At 39.0% G+C, this 18,027-nt stretch overlaps 2 protein-coding genes across 3 annotated transcripts in view; both read right to left on the bottom strand.

Moving 5' to 3' along the window:
- Positions 1–3,399: 3,399 nt before the first annotated feature.
- LOC109793152 (UTP--glucose-1-phosphate uridylyltransferase 2-like) overlaps positions 3,400–18,027 on the bottom strand; it is a 37,936-nt gene continuing 23,308 nt past the window's right edge. For both annotated transcript variants that reach the window (XR_014434341.1, XM_083075990.1), the window contains exon 13: positions 3,400–3,748. The gene's annotated coding sequence lies outside the window, so the exon portion shown is untranslated. The remainder of the gene's footprint in view (positions 3,749–18,027) is intronic.
- On the bottom strand, positions 4,379–5,080 carry LOC145950662 (uncharacterized). Its single transcript, XM_083062197.1, has 2 exons — positions 4,984–5,080; positions 4,379–4,869 (listed from the first exon to the last, which is right to left on the bottom strand). The coding sequence occupies exons 1-2, from the start codon at positions 5,078–5,080 to the stop codon at positions 4,379–4,381; spliced, it is 588 nt and encodes a 195-aa protein (XP_082918323.1).

Genomic DNA, 18,027 nt, shown 5'->3' with positions numbered 1-18,027 from the left:
TATCGCTTTTTGATTGTTGCATTGCACACTTTCAACATGTAGATAGTTTACTTATAATCGTTCTAATAAATGGGGGTAATTTAGTAACTTTACGCTATTATTTATGAAATAATCTGTCATAGGGAACCCGAAAGGGGCGTTGTGAGGTGCTAACACCTTCCTCGCACGTAACCGACTCCCTTACCCGACTCTGGTTGTAATGGCCAAGTTGATTTGTGAAAATCAATTGCCTTATATCTTTTTCCAATGTTTTGAGTAAAACATTGGTGGCGACTCCAAGAACCCCCTTTTGCGAAAACCACTAATCCATGGAGGGTCCCGCTTGGGATTAACATGGATTGGTGAGAATCATTTAACAAAATTGTTAGCTCGATGAGGTCTCAGTTTGAGAATAAGTCGTTCTAACAATCCACCATTTTTCAAACTTAATAAGAGTCCGACCATCGTCGCGAATGCCAAGGTCCGTTTCGGCGGGTGGCGACACTTAGTAATAGGAATTCTCAAATCACTAAGGAGGAAAGAGAGCCATTGAAGCTCACAAGTGGCAGAGGCAAGTGCCATGTACTCTGCTTCTACAGAAGATCGAGAAACTGTAGATTGCTTCTTGGCTTTCCAGGACACTAAAGAGTTGCCAATAAAAAAACAATAACCAGTGATTGAACGCCGTGTATCAACACACATAGCCCAATCAGCATCACTGAATCCAAGAAGGTTTGTTGAGGACTGGTGACTGAAAAATAAACCTTTTCCAGGACATCCTTTCAGATAGCGAATCACCCTCAAGGCAGCTTGAAAATGAGTCTGAGTTGGTGCTACCATGAATTGACTAAGCTGTTGAGTGGTGAAGACTATATCAGGTCTTGTGCTGGTTAAATAGATGAGACGTCCTACTAACCATATGTATGACAAAGGATCAGCTAGAGGTTCACTGGAGTCTTGATGAAGACGCAAAGAATCATCCATTGGAGTGGAAGTAGTTTTGCATCCGATGAGACCAGAATCTGTAATCAACTCCAGACAATATTTGCGTTGACATATAAAAATTCCTTTGCTAGAATGAGCCACCTCTATTCCCAAAAAATATTTCAATTGACCAAGATCCTTTATATGGAAATGAGAGTGAAGAATGGTCTTAAGATTAGTAATTTCAGAAGCACAATTTCCAGTAAACACGATATCATCAACGTAAACAACGAGAGCAGTGAAAGCAGAACTAGTTGCTTTAACAAATAAACTATGATCAGTGTGAAGTCCCACATCGGCTAGTAAGGTGAACGAAGCATGCCATATATATGGGTGTGGATACCTTACTCTTGAGGACGCGTTTTGGGGTGGTGTTGGCCATTCCCGAGAACAAAACCGTGAGGCCGTGGGCCAAAGCGGACAATATCCTCATGCGGGTTGCTTGGGCTGTTACATTTGGTATCAGAGCCGGGACCCGGGCAGGTGTGCCAGCGAGGGCGCTGGGCTCCCCGAGGGGGGGTGGATTGTGAAGTCCCACATCGGCTAGTAAGGTGAACGAAGCATGCCATATATATGGGTGTGGATACCTTACTCTTGAGGACGCGTTTTGGGGTGGTGTTGGCCATTCCCGAGAACAAAACCGTGAGGCCGTGGGCCAAAGCGGACAATATCCTCATGCGGGTTGCTTGGGCTGTTACAATCAGCATGTGCTTGAACATACCCAGAAGACAACAATAGGAGAGACAATTTTTCATACCATTTGCGGCTTTCTTGTTTCAAGCCGTAGAGTGATTTCTTAGGCTTGCAACAATGATTAGAAGGATGAATAGAGAGTCCAGGAGGAATTACCATATACACATCTTCTGAACGGTCCCCGTGGAGAAAAGCATTGCTGACGTCGAGTTGTTGCAAGTCCCAATTATGGATCCTTTCGTTCTTCCTCTTTTATACCATGAGGGGCTAAAAGAGGAAGAACGAAAGGATCCACAACAGCTCAATCAAACCAGTAATCCTAGCCCAATTGTGGATTGATGCCAAAGCTAAAAGGACCCTGACTGTAATCATTTTTACGACAGGGGAGAAAGTTTCTAGGTAGTCAATCCCTTCAATTTGTGAGTACCCTTTCGCAACTAGGCGAGCTTTATAGCGCTCCACAGATCCATCAGGCCTTCGCTTAATTTTGAAAACCCATTTGCATCCGATCGGTTTGACAGAGGGAAGTGTGGCCACAATGTCTCATGTTTCATTCTTCCTCAAGGCCGTAATTTCGACTTGCATCGCCTCTTGCCAACAAGGTTGGGTAACAACCTCTTGATACGTCTTAGGTTTTTCCTCTTTATTAAGACACATCAGAAAGTGAGAGTGAGGAGAAGACAAGTGAGAATAAGCAACGACGGACTGGATAGGATATAGGATCTTTGAAGGGGATTGGTTAGAATCCGTTGGAACAATGGCCAAATCACTTAAAGAAGTGTTGCAATAATAATCAGCAAGATAGCGTGGGCGAGTAGTGACACGGGTGGAATATCGCGGCAGAGGTGGGGGGGAATTTGATGATGGTGATGAGGGAGAGAGTTGATGGTGTGGTGAGAGAGAGTTGCTGGTATGTGATGGAAAAGGTAAAGTAGGACTAATAGTGGGGTCCACAGAGTCGAATGGATCTTGATGAGTGGGTGACTCAAAGGGAGGGTGGTGGGAATAGTCTATTTCATGTTCTGGGAGGGTGTGATTATGAATTGGGCTGGTGTCATGGTCAGGTGGTGTATTGGTAGTGGATTGTGAAGCTGGACAGGATGGTGAAAAAGGAAAAAATGTCTCATTGAATGTGACATTACGTGATACAAAAATTTCTTTGCTGTTGATGTCAAAAATGACAGCCTTTGGTTCCTGTTTGGAAGCCAAAAAAAATTCCACGTCTAGAGCGGGCATCAAATTTTTGGCGAGAAGGATTTGTTGATGCATAGCAAAGACAACCAAAAATTTTAATCAGAAAAATGAAGAGGTTCTTTATACAATAATTCAAAAGGGGTTTTATTTTTAATAACAGGTGAGGGAAACACGATTTATTAGAAAACTGCATGTTTAATAGCATAAGAGCAAAAATGTTTAGGAAGGTTAGATTGAAACATGAGGGCCCTAGCCACATTGAGAATGTGTTGATGTTTTCTCTCGACGCGTCCATTTTGTTGGGGGTATAAACATAACTTGTTTGATGTAAAATGCCCTTTGATGAAAAATAATCTCTTTGAAAAAATTCAGGCCCATTGTCAGAACGAATACACTTAATGGTGGTATGAAATTGATTTTCAATTAAGGCAATAAAATTTCGAATATGTTTTTGGACTTCCCCCTTTGATTTTAATAAGACAACCCATGTAAAATGACTAAAATCATCAACGATAGTTAAGAAATATTTATGACTATGAAAAGAGGGTGTAGAAAAAGGTCCCCAAATATCCATATGAATTAAATCAAACAAATTGCAAGATCTATTAATACTTGGGGAATATGACAAACATTTTTGTTTAGCTAAATGGAAAATGTCACAATCATCATCAACATGTTTAGAAATAAAAGGAAAATTCATGTGTAAAATATTGAGACATTTTCTGGAAAGGTGTCCTAGCCTAAAATGCCAAAGATTGGTGTTGTTGATAGGAGAGGTCGTGAAATGACTGATGAAGGAGGCTTTAGGTGACGTCAAACTCGCATGCTTGTTGATGTCCAAGTGATAAAGGCCTTGTTTCAATTTACCCAAACCAATTGTCTTCAATGACCCTATTTCCTGTATATAACAATGGACATTAGAAAAGGTGAGAAAATAATTTTGAGAAAGAATAAGTTTAGAAATAGAGAGCAAATTAAAGTTAAAATTGGGAACAAAAAGGACATTATGAATTATAAAATTTGGGGAGAATTGAACAGAGCCCAAAAAATATGCAAAGACAACAGCACCATTGGGTAAATTGATTTGGACAGGTTTGATTTTAGAATAATTAAAAAAGGAATCTAAAGAGGAGGTAATATGATCAGTTGCCCCAGAATCAATAATCCAAGGAATATTATTTTGTGAGTGTGTGATAGGGACAGTGTGTATATTGGATAAAAAATGATGACTATATGACGAAATACCAAGCTTAGAGTTAGAAGCATGTATTGGGCCTGTTGGTGAAGACACTTGGGTGATGTTGGCCCGTGAGGTCTGGACAAAGGTTGTACCATCAGTATCAGAAGGCTGTGGCTGGAGGAGGTTGATTAAGGTTTGATATTGGGCCTGAGTCAAGTGAAATCCGGACCCATTGGAGGAGGATCCTTCAACAACAGAAGTGTTGTATTCATTGTTACTAGTCTCTTGAGCCACACTGTTGGTAGAGGGTGTGCCATCACGTGGATTAAAATGAGGATGACCTGAATATCATGGATGACCCGGTGGGTACCCATGCTTGCCATAGCACATTTCAACAGTGTGGCTGGTACGGTGGCAGTACACACACTTCTTGTTGGAAGCATTGTGTGTGTTGTTTCCTATAAGACCTCCGGGAGGAACTTTACCGCTACATCCCTTGCCGGAAAAGGTGAATCCGGAGTTAATGAAGGCATTTGGTTCTTCCTCTCCATTGGGAAGCAAGTGTTGACGCTCCTGTTGCACAACCATAGCGAAAACACAGGATATTGGCGGCAAAGGGTCCATAAGAAGGATTTGGGAACGAACAACAGAAAAGCCGTCCTCCAATCCTTTGAGAAACTCGATAATAAAGTCCTGTTGATGATATGTCTTGGCAGAACACTGGCAATCTGGGAAGGGGCGATAATTATCAAGCTCCTCCCAGAGAGATTTGAGAGATGTGTAGTATTTAGAGATAGGACGGGAACCTCGCTTTATGCTAGATATTTCTTCTTGGAGTTCTGCAATACGGAGAAGATCAATCTGAGAAAAGCGATCTTTAAGATCAATCTAGATAGTAGCATCACTTTCAAAATAGATGACACTTTGTGCAATAGATGGAGATAGAGAGTTACGGAGCCAAGACATGATTAAAGTATTACAACGTTCCCATGGAGTGTGCAAAGGATCAGTAGCAGCAGGTTCGGCGATAGCACCGGTGAGAAAACCCATCTTGTTTTTAGAGATTAAGGCTATACGGATGGTATGGGACCAGGAATGGTAGTTTGAGTCGTGAGAATAGGGGTAATGGTAACGGAACTGGACCCACTACGATGAATGTGAAATGGGCTGGAAGACTAGGATCTACATTACCACCATTGGAGGTGGTTTCAGTTTCAGAGTGAACTTCAGACATGATGAAGAAGGGAAGGTATTAGCAGGGCTCCAAGATTTGGAGCTCTGATACCATAAAAGAGAGCAAAACAAATGGTAGACAAAGGTTGTGAATCAATGATTGAGAAAATGATTTCTTCTCTTTCTTGTATATTCATGAAAGCAAAGCAGTATATTTATATACAACCCATTGCCTATGAAGGGACAAAAAAGAATAACAGAAAATTGCAGCAGAGGGTGAGGTGTTGGAACACCTAAATACAATACAGAATGTACTACCTAACAGAATATACAGCTGTATCAGGAAAAGGTAAAAACTGTACAATATGGGCTTATGTATTTCTATTCAATTGGGCTGGGATTACTGGTTTGATTGCGCTGTTGTGGATCCTTTCGTTCTTCCTCTTTTAGATCATAAGATTCTCTCATGACTTGGACATGATAACCAATTAAGTGATAAACTCTTTAATTAATTCATTATGATCATTTTACTCAATTTATCTCTTAATATATGCTTATATTGTTTTGCCTTGATGCCTAAGACAAAATACAGGAACAATTGCATAAGGAAGGCAAAATATAATGACCATGACTTTATTAGATAATGGAAAAGGATATAAAGTATTTGAATATAGTGAAATACTTTCAACAAAAATTGGGCAAGAATTCCATTTCTCAATTTCGCAAGTGTTTTCATATCAGGTACTTCATTCTTTTACTTGCTTTGCCTAGATGATTATCTTATTATTGGTTTGTCTCAATATTAATGATTTATAGTGTGAAGGAATAAATGTTTTATAACAATAAGTTGTGTTGGATGCTATCATGTCACCACTATATACCATGAAATTATATATATGGCAAATTCAAGATTGAGATCTCGCCTAAAATAAACATACCTTGCTTGACATTTGAAAATTAATAAAGGCACATAGGGCATCCAACAATTTTAGAATATTGTAGAAGAGTGCATACAATTTCTTTAAATTATTATTTCATTTTAAGTGTTATGATATTAGCAAATGGATAAGCTTAAAAATGTGCTTATACTAATCATTAACCATGAAATATTTCTTATATCACTAGCGTTGAATTGTGAAGTTTCTATCTACGAAGAGTTGTATGTCGAAGTTAACCAAATTCAATGAGAATTATGTCATCACCTTGCTATATCATTAGAACACATTGTAACATCATAGTATTGATTTGATATATGTTAAATATAGCAAGTGCAAAGATGAAATTGTGAATGAAGTATGTGATGGAAGAGCATGGACCAAGGGTCCAACCACTAGAGCTATGGCTAGAAGACTACTTGAAGATTTGACTACTTCAGAGCTTAGTGGGCTCAATGGGCTTGGTGGGCCTAGGCTGCTACTCACTGGGGCTTTACATGACTGACCATCTCTTTATTGCATGTTAGTAGTGCAAGACTTCATATTGTTTTGGTCTTGTATTATGGACCTTAGATAATTAGGATGTTTGGGCTTTAGGCTTATTGGGCCTAGTTTTAGGCTTTATGGGCCTTTGGGCTTTTGATACCCAATATTGGGCTCATTTTCATTCTTGTAATTTTTCCTTTCCATTGTATTTGATTGACCATTGTATTTAGGTCATTAAAATAGAAATATTGGAGGAAAACTTAACTAGGGTGATTAGGCTAAACTAGGTTTAATTTGGAATGCATTTAAGTTGCATTTGAGTCACATGGATGGCGCCACTTGTGGCTGAAAATGTGTGACTTAAATTCAACCTTAAATGCTTCTTCAATTAAACTGAGATGCATGTTAGCACCTAGGTTTATGGCAATGCACATGGGAGTGGAGATTTGAATTCAAATTTCAAATTTGAATTCAAATCTTGGCGCCACATGTGGTGCTTGTACCTTGGTGCCAATTTTTTTCTTAGCTGACCCTATATAAGCTTGACTCCTTCTTTCTTGTAATCACTTTTACTTATATGAGACTTCTGAATTTTTCTTCAGCCAAATTCTCTTCAAAAGACACCGAAACTTGCTTAGCTTTAGTTCTAGGAAATCCTCCATTCCTAAACTTGAGAGTGAGCAATCCTTTGATTCTCAAGCTTGGATGCTTCCATCCGTAGCCTAGGATCATCTTCTTCTTGCATCAAGTTCTTCATCTACCTCATTTCAATCGGATCAAACTCAAGGAAGAAGATCCTTGTTGTTCGGTGAAGGTCAAGGAAGAAAGTTCATCATCTTCTCCAACCTACACCATCATTTTTGGTATCATGAGCATGGCTTCCTCTTGAGTTAAGTACTTCCTTTTCTACCGATTGGAATCTTGTGTTTGTGTGTTTAAATTTGTCACAATTGAGTTTCCTTCTGGGATCTATAATTTTATGAAATCAATCTTTCCATAGATCCAAGTATTGATTGCACTTTGTTTTTCAATCCGCAATCAATAATGTCATAGGAATCAACTTGTGCCAATTCTTTTAATTGTTTGAGTCCTTGATGTTTTGATTGTTTTGTTTGGTCAATTTTGAGTCATATGCATGTGTTGATTTCAATTTTTGAATCTTAAATTTTTGTCAAGTCATGTGAAGTCCTTAAAATGTCATTTTTTACTTGAGTTTGGCCAAGACTCATTCTTGTTTATGTGCTTTGCTTGTGTGCTTTTCTCTTTACATCATTGAGTTCATGTTCATCATTAGATCATTGGTGAAATCTTAGAGTTAGGTTTCCATTGTGTTAAAGATTTTTCAAATTTTATATTCCATTGAAAATTTTGATTCAATCATTGTTACTTTGAGTTTTAAAGTGATAAACCTAATTCTAGTGCATAATTTGTTTTGGATCTAAATTCTGGAAAAATTGATTGTTGAAAATAGAGAAAATACAGAGCAATTACATCAAAAAAAGTTAGAAAAAGAAAAGAAAAGAAGACTACAAAAGGATCCAAAACACATTATTAAAACTAGTGCACTAGAACTTGAGTTTTCACTTGAAAATTGTTCAATTCTAGTAGATCCAGTTTGTAATCACTTGCTTTGAGAAATTTTAGTGTTAAAAGGCAAATCATCTTCTCTGGAAATACAATTTAAATCCATAAAAACAAAAGATAAAAAAAAAAGAAAGAGAGAAAACAAAAACAAAAGAAAAAGCCGAGAAGAGAAAAGTAAACAAAATTTCAAGTGAATGATCTACTAGTTTTGATTTAAATTCTTTGGTGTTTGTTCTAATTCTTTTTGGTTTTCTTAATCAATTCTAGATCCTTTTTAATACTTTACTTTTGAGTGCTAGCTTATATTGGAGTCTTCATTTTCAGTTTTAATTCCTTGGCTATCTTTGAGTCTTGTCATAAACACTTGCTTCTTCAAATTTTGGTACAAGCTTTACAAATTGTGCTTTTATTGTTTGTCCAAGTTTTCTTTGAAATTTTTCTGTGCTGGAAGTTGCCTTAAATACTTGCTAAAGAATCAAACATTGACTCAACAAGAGTAGGAGAGGATTGTTGCTAGACCTAAGGCCAAAGGACTTAAAATTTGACATACACTAGTGACCTAGACTTCTAAATTTTCCTTCACAAGAGTGATCCTTCCTATCATCATTGTGAGCAACCTACTTTCACCAATTTTTTATGTTGATTGTGCAGGTTCTAAAAGCATCAAAAGATCAAGGAAAGTGGCGGATTGAAGCAATAAAACTATTGCTGGAAAATTGGTTGTCAAATCCGTCACTAAAGTGGTCTCCAAATCCGTCACAAAATTCTGTTTTAGGCTAGTTTAATTTTCTTGCAATTTCTTTAAATTCAATCAAATTGTAATAGCTTGGAAGGAGTATTAAGAAGCTGGTCAGGTATATCTAATCCTTTATAGATCACTCACGTGTAGATCTAGTGGAAGTGGCTTAAAAATTTCATATGTTTCAAGCTTCCACTTAGGGAAATCCGACTAGTTGCTTGACATTTGCTCCTTTGATTTGTTTCAATTGGTTTGCTTGTTTTACTTTGTTAATTCGACTAGAATGTGTAGTTTTTAAGTTGTTCACGTTTAGTTGAATTCAAAAACAATTGTGAAAATCATAAATCTTTAAACATTTGTGAAAAGTTTTGTGGAATTGAGATTACCATAAGGAGGTTTAGTGATTTCTACTTGAAAAGGCTTGGTTATTAAGTGGCTCTTAGTAGCTCACCTCCCTTGATAGTGCAATTTGTACACTTAGATCTCCAAGTGCTAGTCTTATTCCTAGAAAAGATAAAAAAAAAATTTCGTTTTGCATAGCATATAAAATCTCTTTGCTTAATCATGAGTAATCCATCTCAAGGTGATAGTGATTTAGAATCTCCTAAAAGTTTTTCTCAAATTGTTAAGGAGGTTGAATCACTAAAACTTTGGAGGAAACAAGATGTACTTCTTAAAGAAAAAGAAAAGATTGAAAGAGAAGTACAACTTGTTGCTCTTGAGGAGGAAATACACAAGATTAAGCAACAAGAGGCAAAACTTTTGGAAAAGCTAAAGAAAAATAAAAGTCATAAAAGTTCCCATGGCTCCACAAGCCAAGAGGATGTAGGAAGTTTGAATGTTGATGAGTACTACCAACCTACACCTAGGAGAATAATTAGAGAGCCAAAGGTTAGGGAATCACCAGTTGATCTCTCTCCTTTCCATGGAAAAGAAGATGTGGATGCTTACATGGATTGAGAAATGAAAGTGGAGCAAATCTTCACTTGTCACCAAGTAGGGCAAGAAAGAAAAGTTCCCTTGGCCATCTTAGCTTTCCAAGGACAAGCTATGTATTGGTGGACAGCCTTGGTTAGAGAAAGGCGACTCCATAATGATCCTCCAATAGAATATTGGAATGATTTAAGGAGTGTTATGAGAAGAAGGCATATACCTTATTATTATAGTAGGGAGCTTATGGATAAGCTCCAAAGATTCCAACAAAAGAACTTGAGTGTGGAGGAGTATAGGCAAAAAATGGAGTTGTATTTAATGAGGGCTGGAATAAGGGAAGAGGAAAGGTTGACCATTGCAAGATTTTTAAGTGGACTTAATTTTGACATAAGGGATAAAGTTGAGTTACTCCGACCTTGATGACTTGGTCCAACTTTGTATAAGGGTGGAACAACAATATTTGAGAAAAAATTTTTTTAAGAAAGATAAATCTCACTCTAGCTCTTATGTCAAGAAGGACTACAAGAGGGAAGGTCAGTTTTCTAATATGACTCTTCTAAAAATTTTAGCAAAGGTCAAGAAAAAGAGAAAGACAAAGAAAAAGAGAAAAATAAAAATTTTATCACTTCTAGTAGTAAATCTAGTGAAATCAAATGCTTTAAATGTCTTGAAAGAGGTCATATAGCTTCTCAATTTCTAAACAAGAAAATCATAATTTTAAGAGGACAAGACATTTATAGTAATCATGATGAATCTAGTGCTACTACTTCAAGTGACAGTGAGACTAGTGAAGAAGACCATCAAGTTGAAAGAGCTTATCCTTATGATGGTCAATTGTTGATGATTAGAAGGCTTCTAGGAAGTCAACCTAATGAATCTCATATTTCACAAAGAGAGAACACTTTTCACACAAGGTGTAAGATTTTAGATAAAACTTGTTCTCTCATTATAGATAGTGGTTCATGTTGCAACTGTTGTAGCACAAGGTTGGTTTAGAAGCTAGATCTCACTCCAATTCCCCATCCCAAACCTTATCAACTTCATTGCTTAGATGAAGATGAGGATATCATTGTAGATAAACAAGTGAAACTCAAGTTTTGCATTGGTAACTATGAAGATCATGTGGTATGTGACATAGTTTCAATGGAGGGTTGCCATATTTTGTTGGGAAGGTCATGGCAATTTGACAAGAAAACCATGCATAATGACCTCACCAATGAAATAACTTTCACTCATAAAGAAAAGAAGTTTGTACTTCATCCTTTATCTCCTTCACAAGTGATAAAGGATTGTAGACCCCTAAAATTGTCCGGGTCGGAAATAAAGCTTGAAGACTCTCGAAGACTGAAGGATAATCAGCCAGAAGGACTCCTCGAAGGCCCTAGGAGGGTTCTCTGTAGGTCTAGAGGTCTTAGAATAGCTCAAAATAAAGAAGTGGAGGGAAAAAGCCCAATACGGCCGTACTGAACCCCAATACGGCCGTATTGAAGCTTCAATATGGCCACAGTGAACTCAATACGGCGTATTGAAGTTTCTGAAACTTCAATACGGCCGTACTGGAATCAATACGGCCGTATTGAAGCTTCAATACAGCCGTATTGAATTCAATACGGCCGTATTGAAATTTCTGAACTTCAATACGGCCGTATTGAACTTCAATACGACCGTATTGAAGTTCAAAAATTTCAATACGGCCGTATTGCCCCTGTAGGCCGTATTGAGGCCCATTCCTATAAATAGGAGGCCATTTGGACGTCCTACCACACTTTTCAACATAGTTTGAACCCTCTCCTTGAGTATTCTGGGGTTTTTGAGCAGTGTTCTGCCCTAGAAATCACTCGGAGAGTTGATCCGACGAAGTTCTTGAGCCCCGAGCCATTTTGCTTGAGGATCGAACCTAGTCGAGGGGAAATCTCTTTGATTCCCTTAGTTAAAATTTTGTTCTAGGAGAGCGAGGAGCGGGCTTGTAGAGCGAGGGAACGCCAAAACGCTTCCCAGTTCATTTTTTATAAAAAGCACGCTTCAAGAGGTTTCCCTTCAATCCTTCCTTTTACTGCTTTCTGTGTTCATATTTAAACTGTCATCATGTAGATAGTCAATTCATAATTGTTTAGAATAAATAGGGGTAATTTAGTAATTTTACGCTGTTATTTTAGAAAATAATCTGTCATAGGGAACCCGAAAGGGGCGCTGTGGGGTGCTAACACCTTCCCCACGCGTAACCGACTCCCTTACCCAACTCTGGTTGTAGTGGCCAAAGTTGATTTTTAAATCAATTGCCTTATCCCTTTTTCCAATGTTTTGAGTAAAACATTGGTGGCGACTCCACGAACCCTCCTTTTATGAAAACCTCTAATCCATGGAGGGTCCCGCTTGGGATTAATATGGATTAGTGAGCCTTTTAATAAAATTGCTCGTTTGACGAGGTCTCAGTTTGAGAATAAGTCATTCTAGCAATCCACTATTTTTAAACAAATAAACGAGTCCAACCATCCTTCGCGAATGCCGAAAGGCCGTTTCGGGCCGGTGGCGACAGATGGCGACTCCGCTGGGGAAGCCTTGAGAGTCAGTCCCATTTAGTGACAGATTATTTTTAACAAATAATAGTTAAAATTACTTTATTACCCCTCACTTGTATGATAATATGTTTTATATATTTGGCTTTAAATAACTGTTGTTTGTTTAAATTTCCGCAATTGTTTGAAATAAATTGCACACAAACCTTTGCACACAACAGTTCCCTCTATACCCGGGGGCATGAGTGGTAATCCATAGGGAGTGGATGTTAGTACGGCCGGTTGATGGGTTTATAGGAGCCTATGAGACCGTTGTCGAAAAGCATCACTCAAGGTGATAACCATGAACTTGAGTCCGACGGTGCGTTGGAGCTTTCCATCGACCTACGACAAGAGGAATTGGGTCCCTATAATGGGGGCACCTTGGGGGCCTTTGACCAAGTGAGAACAGTTAGATCCTCCTTGAATATGCACTTTTCTGCAGGAGACCCCTACCTCGTAATTCGCTCGTGACTGTTCGTGGATGAGTGAATTGTTTGTACATTCGTTATGTGACATTGTTTGTGCATTAATAAATAACCTCGTGATAAGGTCTAAAAATAATCCCCATGCATAAAAAACCATGACATGAGAGGAAAGACCATGTGTGAAAATATAATAAAAGTGAGGAGCATGTACATCATTACCAATAAGACATCATGCATCCTCATGAAAACATACATTTTAGGATCACCAATACCTCTTGACATGAGTGAAAGAGACCCATGACTATAGAGATTCTCCGTTGGGGAGAAATCATAGATAAAGAAGGGTGGTAAACTTCCGTCTTAAAAAGGCAGCGCCTTAAAGATGGAGGTTTATCAAGCTCGTGTTAAAGAGTGTATTCATTCCATAAAATAAACTAACTAAACATTCATTTTAGAAAGTGGCTGGTCATCTCTCTATCCTTACGCGCGCACGGAAAATCAAGAAAATGGAAGCATTGGAGGAGCAAAACAAGAAGCTCACAACCGAGCTTTCACAGCTTAAAGAGCAGATGGCGCAAATGATGGAACTCATGCGTCATCACAACATCCATGATTCTCATCATAGTGATCATGGGTCCCATCATGAGGGAGAGGAGGAAGAGCATGAAAAAGATCCTCCAAATGCCGTACCCCTTGGGGCAGGAATTATAATAAAAGAGCCCGAGATCTCAAAGGAACAATTCCATGCCCTCGAGGATCGGCTAAGGGCTATGGAGGGGCATGACTTTGACATTAAGGATGCCGCCGACATGTGTTTAGTGAGGGACATTCAATTCCCTCCTAAATTTAAAGTGCCAGATTTCCCAAAGTACGTGGGATCGACTTGCCCCAAGAGTCATCTCACCATGTACTGCCGAAAGATGGCTGCATATGCCACAAACGAAAAGCTCTTGATTCATTGCTTTCAAGAGAGCTTGGCTGAAACTGCACTCAACTGGTATATGCAGCTAGATGGAAATCTAGTACACACATGGAGGCAGTTGGCCGACGCCTTCCTCAAGCGCTACAAATACAACATTGACCTAACACCCGATAGGTCTGATCTTCAAGCCTTGAGTAAAAAGAACGATGAATCCTTCAAGGCGTACGCCCAACGTTGGAGGGAGTTGGCGGCACAGATAGAGCCCCCGCTGTCAGATAAGGAGATGGTGTCCTTATTCATCAACTCGTTGACTGGTCCCTATTACGATAAAATGATAGGGAACACAACGACACTCTTCTCGGACATCATCACTATTGGGGAGAGAGTGGAACAAGGATTGAAAAGTGGGAAGCTAGCTAAGCCTTCCCAATCATTCGAGGCTAAGAAGACCTTCAGGAAGAAGAATGAGGGAGGAGTCAATGCTATAACCATATCCTCGGCTTCTTCCACTTCGAAGTCAGGAAGATCGCAATTCATCCCTGTGAAGAAGTTTGATAAACTTCCGACCACTTATAGCGATCTCCTTCCGAAGCTAGTAGAAGCCAAACTTCTAGCTCATGTTCCACCAAAGAAGATCGACCCACCTTACCCCGATTGGTACAAGCCACAAGACAAATGTTTATACCATTCGGGGGCACCAGGGCATTCAACAGAGAGATGCCTAGCTCTCAAATACAAGGTCCAAAACCTTATTGATGCTGGGTGGGTCACCTTCGATTCGACAGCGCCCGACGTGAGCAAGAATCCTCTACCAAAGCAGGAGTAGAGAATGGCAAGCCACAATAGGGCCCCTTCATATTTTTCTTCTCTTTTAGGGACTCATGATCAGTACCCGAGATCATGAGAACCTTTTCATGTAAATAAGGGTTTTTGTACATTTTACATATATCAATAAAGAGGCATTTCACACATCACTCTCTTTTGTTCTTTTCTCTCTTTCCTCATCAATATTAATAAATTCTAAACCTAAACAGAACCAATAAAATAATTGTGTCTGTAATTGTTCGCTCTAACCGGGATCCGAAGGTGAAAGGGTTGAGTTGGACAGTGATGAGGAGACCATTTCTCCGGATCTGCAAAGATTGCTAGATCAAGAAGCTCGTCAAGAGAAATTCGAAACCGTGAATTTGGGGCATGACCGAGAGATAAAAGAGGTCAACATTGGGACCCATATCAGTGATGAAATAAGGACACATGCTTCCACTATGATTATAATAAAATCATTCTTTCTCATTGCTTCTTTTCTTGCTTATAATAAAATTCTAAACCACATTTTTTTTAACCCTGTTTGAATAAACATGAATGAGGTTAAAATCATCTTAATAATAATAAACCCACATCATTTTTATGTGGAAGTGTGTGTGTCAACTTGGAGCACCTTTTCTTGGCCTCAATAAGTGCCATCATGGATAAAGAAATCCTAAAGATAAAAAGACCCGCTAGGAATCCCACAAAAGGGTGACCTAGGCAAAAGTTAGGGTTACAATAATAAACAAAAACAAAGGTCCGCTAAAACGCCACAAAAGGGTGTTTTAGGCAAAAATAAGGACAATCAAAAAACAAAAGAAATCCATGATGGTAACACGAACCAAATTCAAAAAGAAAGGTTCAAGGGAAGCTATCCAAGTTGTCAAAGCACAATCATTAATAACAAAGATGTGCTTAACCTCATAAGTGTTTAATCGAACAAGCCTAAACACATAAGCCTACCTTGGCCATCCATTCTTACAAAAACCATTTTTGAAAAATAATCCCCTCTAAAACACAAACTTTTGAAAAATATACCCTTTCCTTCTTTTCTCTCTTGTCCCAACGATTTTAGAATAATCTAGTGGAAGCATGGAGAAATAAATCATCACTGATAATGGATCTAATCTGAACAACAAAATGGTGGAAGAACTGTGCCAAGAATTCAAGATCCAACACCACAACTCTTCCCCATATCGGCCAAAGATGAATGGGGCAGTCGAGGAAACCAATAAGAACATCAAAAATAGTGCAAAAGACGGTTGTCTCATTTAAAGACTGACACGAGATGTTACCCTTCGCTCCTCATGGCTATAGGACTTCAGTACGTCCATTTACAGGAGCTACTCCATTCTCACTCGTTTATGGGGTGGAGGCAGTTCTACCCATCGAAGTCGAGATATTCTATCTAAGGGTAATCATGGAAACAAAACTTTCCGAGGCAGAATGGGTTCAAAGCCAATATGACCAGTTGAACCCTATCAAAAAGAAACGGCTGAACGCCATATGCCATGGTCAAGCCTATCAGAGGAAGATCAAAAAGGCTTTTAACAAGAAAGTCCACCCTCGAGTCTACCATGAGGGAGAGTTGGTAATGAAGAAATTACTACCAACTCAAAAGGACAAAATCGGAAAGTATGCCCCGAATCACGGAGGACCATACGTGGGAAAACGAGCCTTCTCAGGAGGAGCATTGATCCTCACAAACATGGATGGAGAAGAACTTCGATACTTAGTCAACACTGACGTGGTAAAGAAGTACTATGCTTGAAGACGTTGCTTGCATGGGCCCGCTAGGATGAAAACCCAAAAAGGGCGTCCTAGGCAAAAGTTAGGGCAAAATAAAAAGCCTGCCAGTACAAGGGTACTAGGCAAAACAAAGGCAAATTTACCCCGTTAGGATACGTCCTAAGCAAAAGTTAGGGGCAAAAGAATAAGATGTAAAAGCAAAGCAAGCAACGATCGCTTAAACCGAAAACCGAAAGGCGGTTCAAGTGATTATCTTCTAGAAGCAAGCATCTTGCAGCATCTACACTCCTGGCTCAGGCCGAAGCAATTAGGGGAACGTAAAGAGCAACAATTACAGATATAATTGTTAAGCCCAATGTATATAGCCTACCCTGGCCAGCCATTCTTCAGAAATTTCCTTCTGTATATCTTTCTGTAAAAACACTTGTGAATATCAATAAAAATATCCATTTGTTTCTTTTCTTTCTTGACCATGTGATTATGCCTCTGAATTGGTTTTTCATAAAATTGTACGAAATTCCATTAATAATCGGTCAATAAAAGAAAATTGGAGGGGTTCCTGTAAAATCCATAATCTCCTGCATAAAGGCTCACAAAAATACTCCCTCGCGTCAATGACAGAAAGTCCTCCAAGAAGAAGAGGATAGGGAGAGCCACTCACTTTTCTAAATAAATGAACAAAAGTAAAAAATTGTATTTCATTTGTGCATCACACACACATTAGTTGCACATTCAAAGACCTTATCATGAGGCAACCGCATAAAATAGAAAAATAGAAAATTGCTTGTGTATGACAGCAGCAAGCAAAATACAAAGATTCAGAAAATCAACAGCATCATACAGAATAACTGAGCCTGGAGAGGCTTGCCGAAAGAATACTCTCAAAATAACTGAGCCTGGAGAGGCTCGCCGAAATAATACTCTCTCAAAATAACTGAGCCTGGAGAGGCTCGCCGAAATAATACTCTCAGAATAATTGAGCCTGGAGAGGCTTGCCGAAACAATACTCCCACAGAATAATTGAGCCTGGAGAGGCTTGCCGAAATAATACTCCTACAAAATAACTGAGCCTGGAGAGGCTTGCCGAAATAATACTCTCTCATAAATCTAATTTCTTTAACACTTTTAATTTCTGTACAGCAAAAGCCAAAAACATAAAAAAGGCAAAATACAGAAAAAGCCAAAATCAGAAGAAAAGGCAAAATACAGAAAAAGCCGAAAATAAAAAAGGCAAGGATATAGAAAATCCAACAAACAATCTGTACCAAATAACTAAGCCTGGAGAGGCTTACCAAAATAATACTCCATATCCTCCACAGTATGCAGAATAACTGAGCCTGGAGAGGCTCGCAGAAATAATACTCCCCAGAGGGAACCTCAGCTCAAGCTCACGGAAAAATCCCCCAGCGAGAGCTATCAAAGCAAAATCGACGCAATCCCCAATGGAAGTGCGATCATCCAAACAGTATATACAAGTCAAAGGACTTAACACTTCCTCGGTGGAAGATAGCTCTCCGACTCAAAGCACTGAGCGAGGCTAAGCCTGTAGAGGCTTCCTAAATAATACTCTGGGACACAATAAGATCCCCAAATCCCCAATCGCCTACTCAAGAGGCATCCCTGCAAAAAGGAGAAGAAAATCAAAAATATCAATAAGTATTCCCCAAGTGGAATCCGGCTCTTAGC

Source organism: Cajanus cajan, chromosome 1 (genome assembly GCF_000230855.2).
Source record: "Cajanus cajan strain Asha chromosome 1, NIPB_CcT2T_4, whole genome shotgun sequence".
NCBI classification, from domain to species: Eukaryota; Viridiplantae; Streptophyta; class Magnoliopsida; order Fabales; family Fabaceae; genus Cajanus; species Cajanus cajan.
This window is presented reverse-complemented; position numbering and strand designations above follow the sequence as displayed.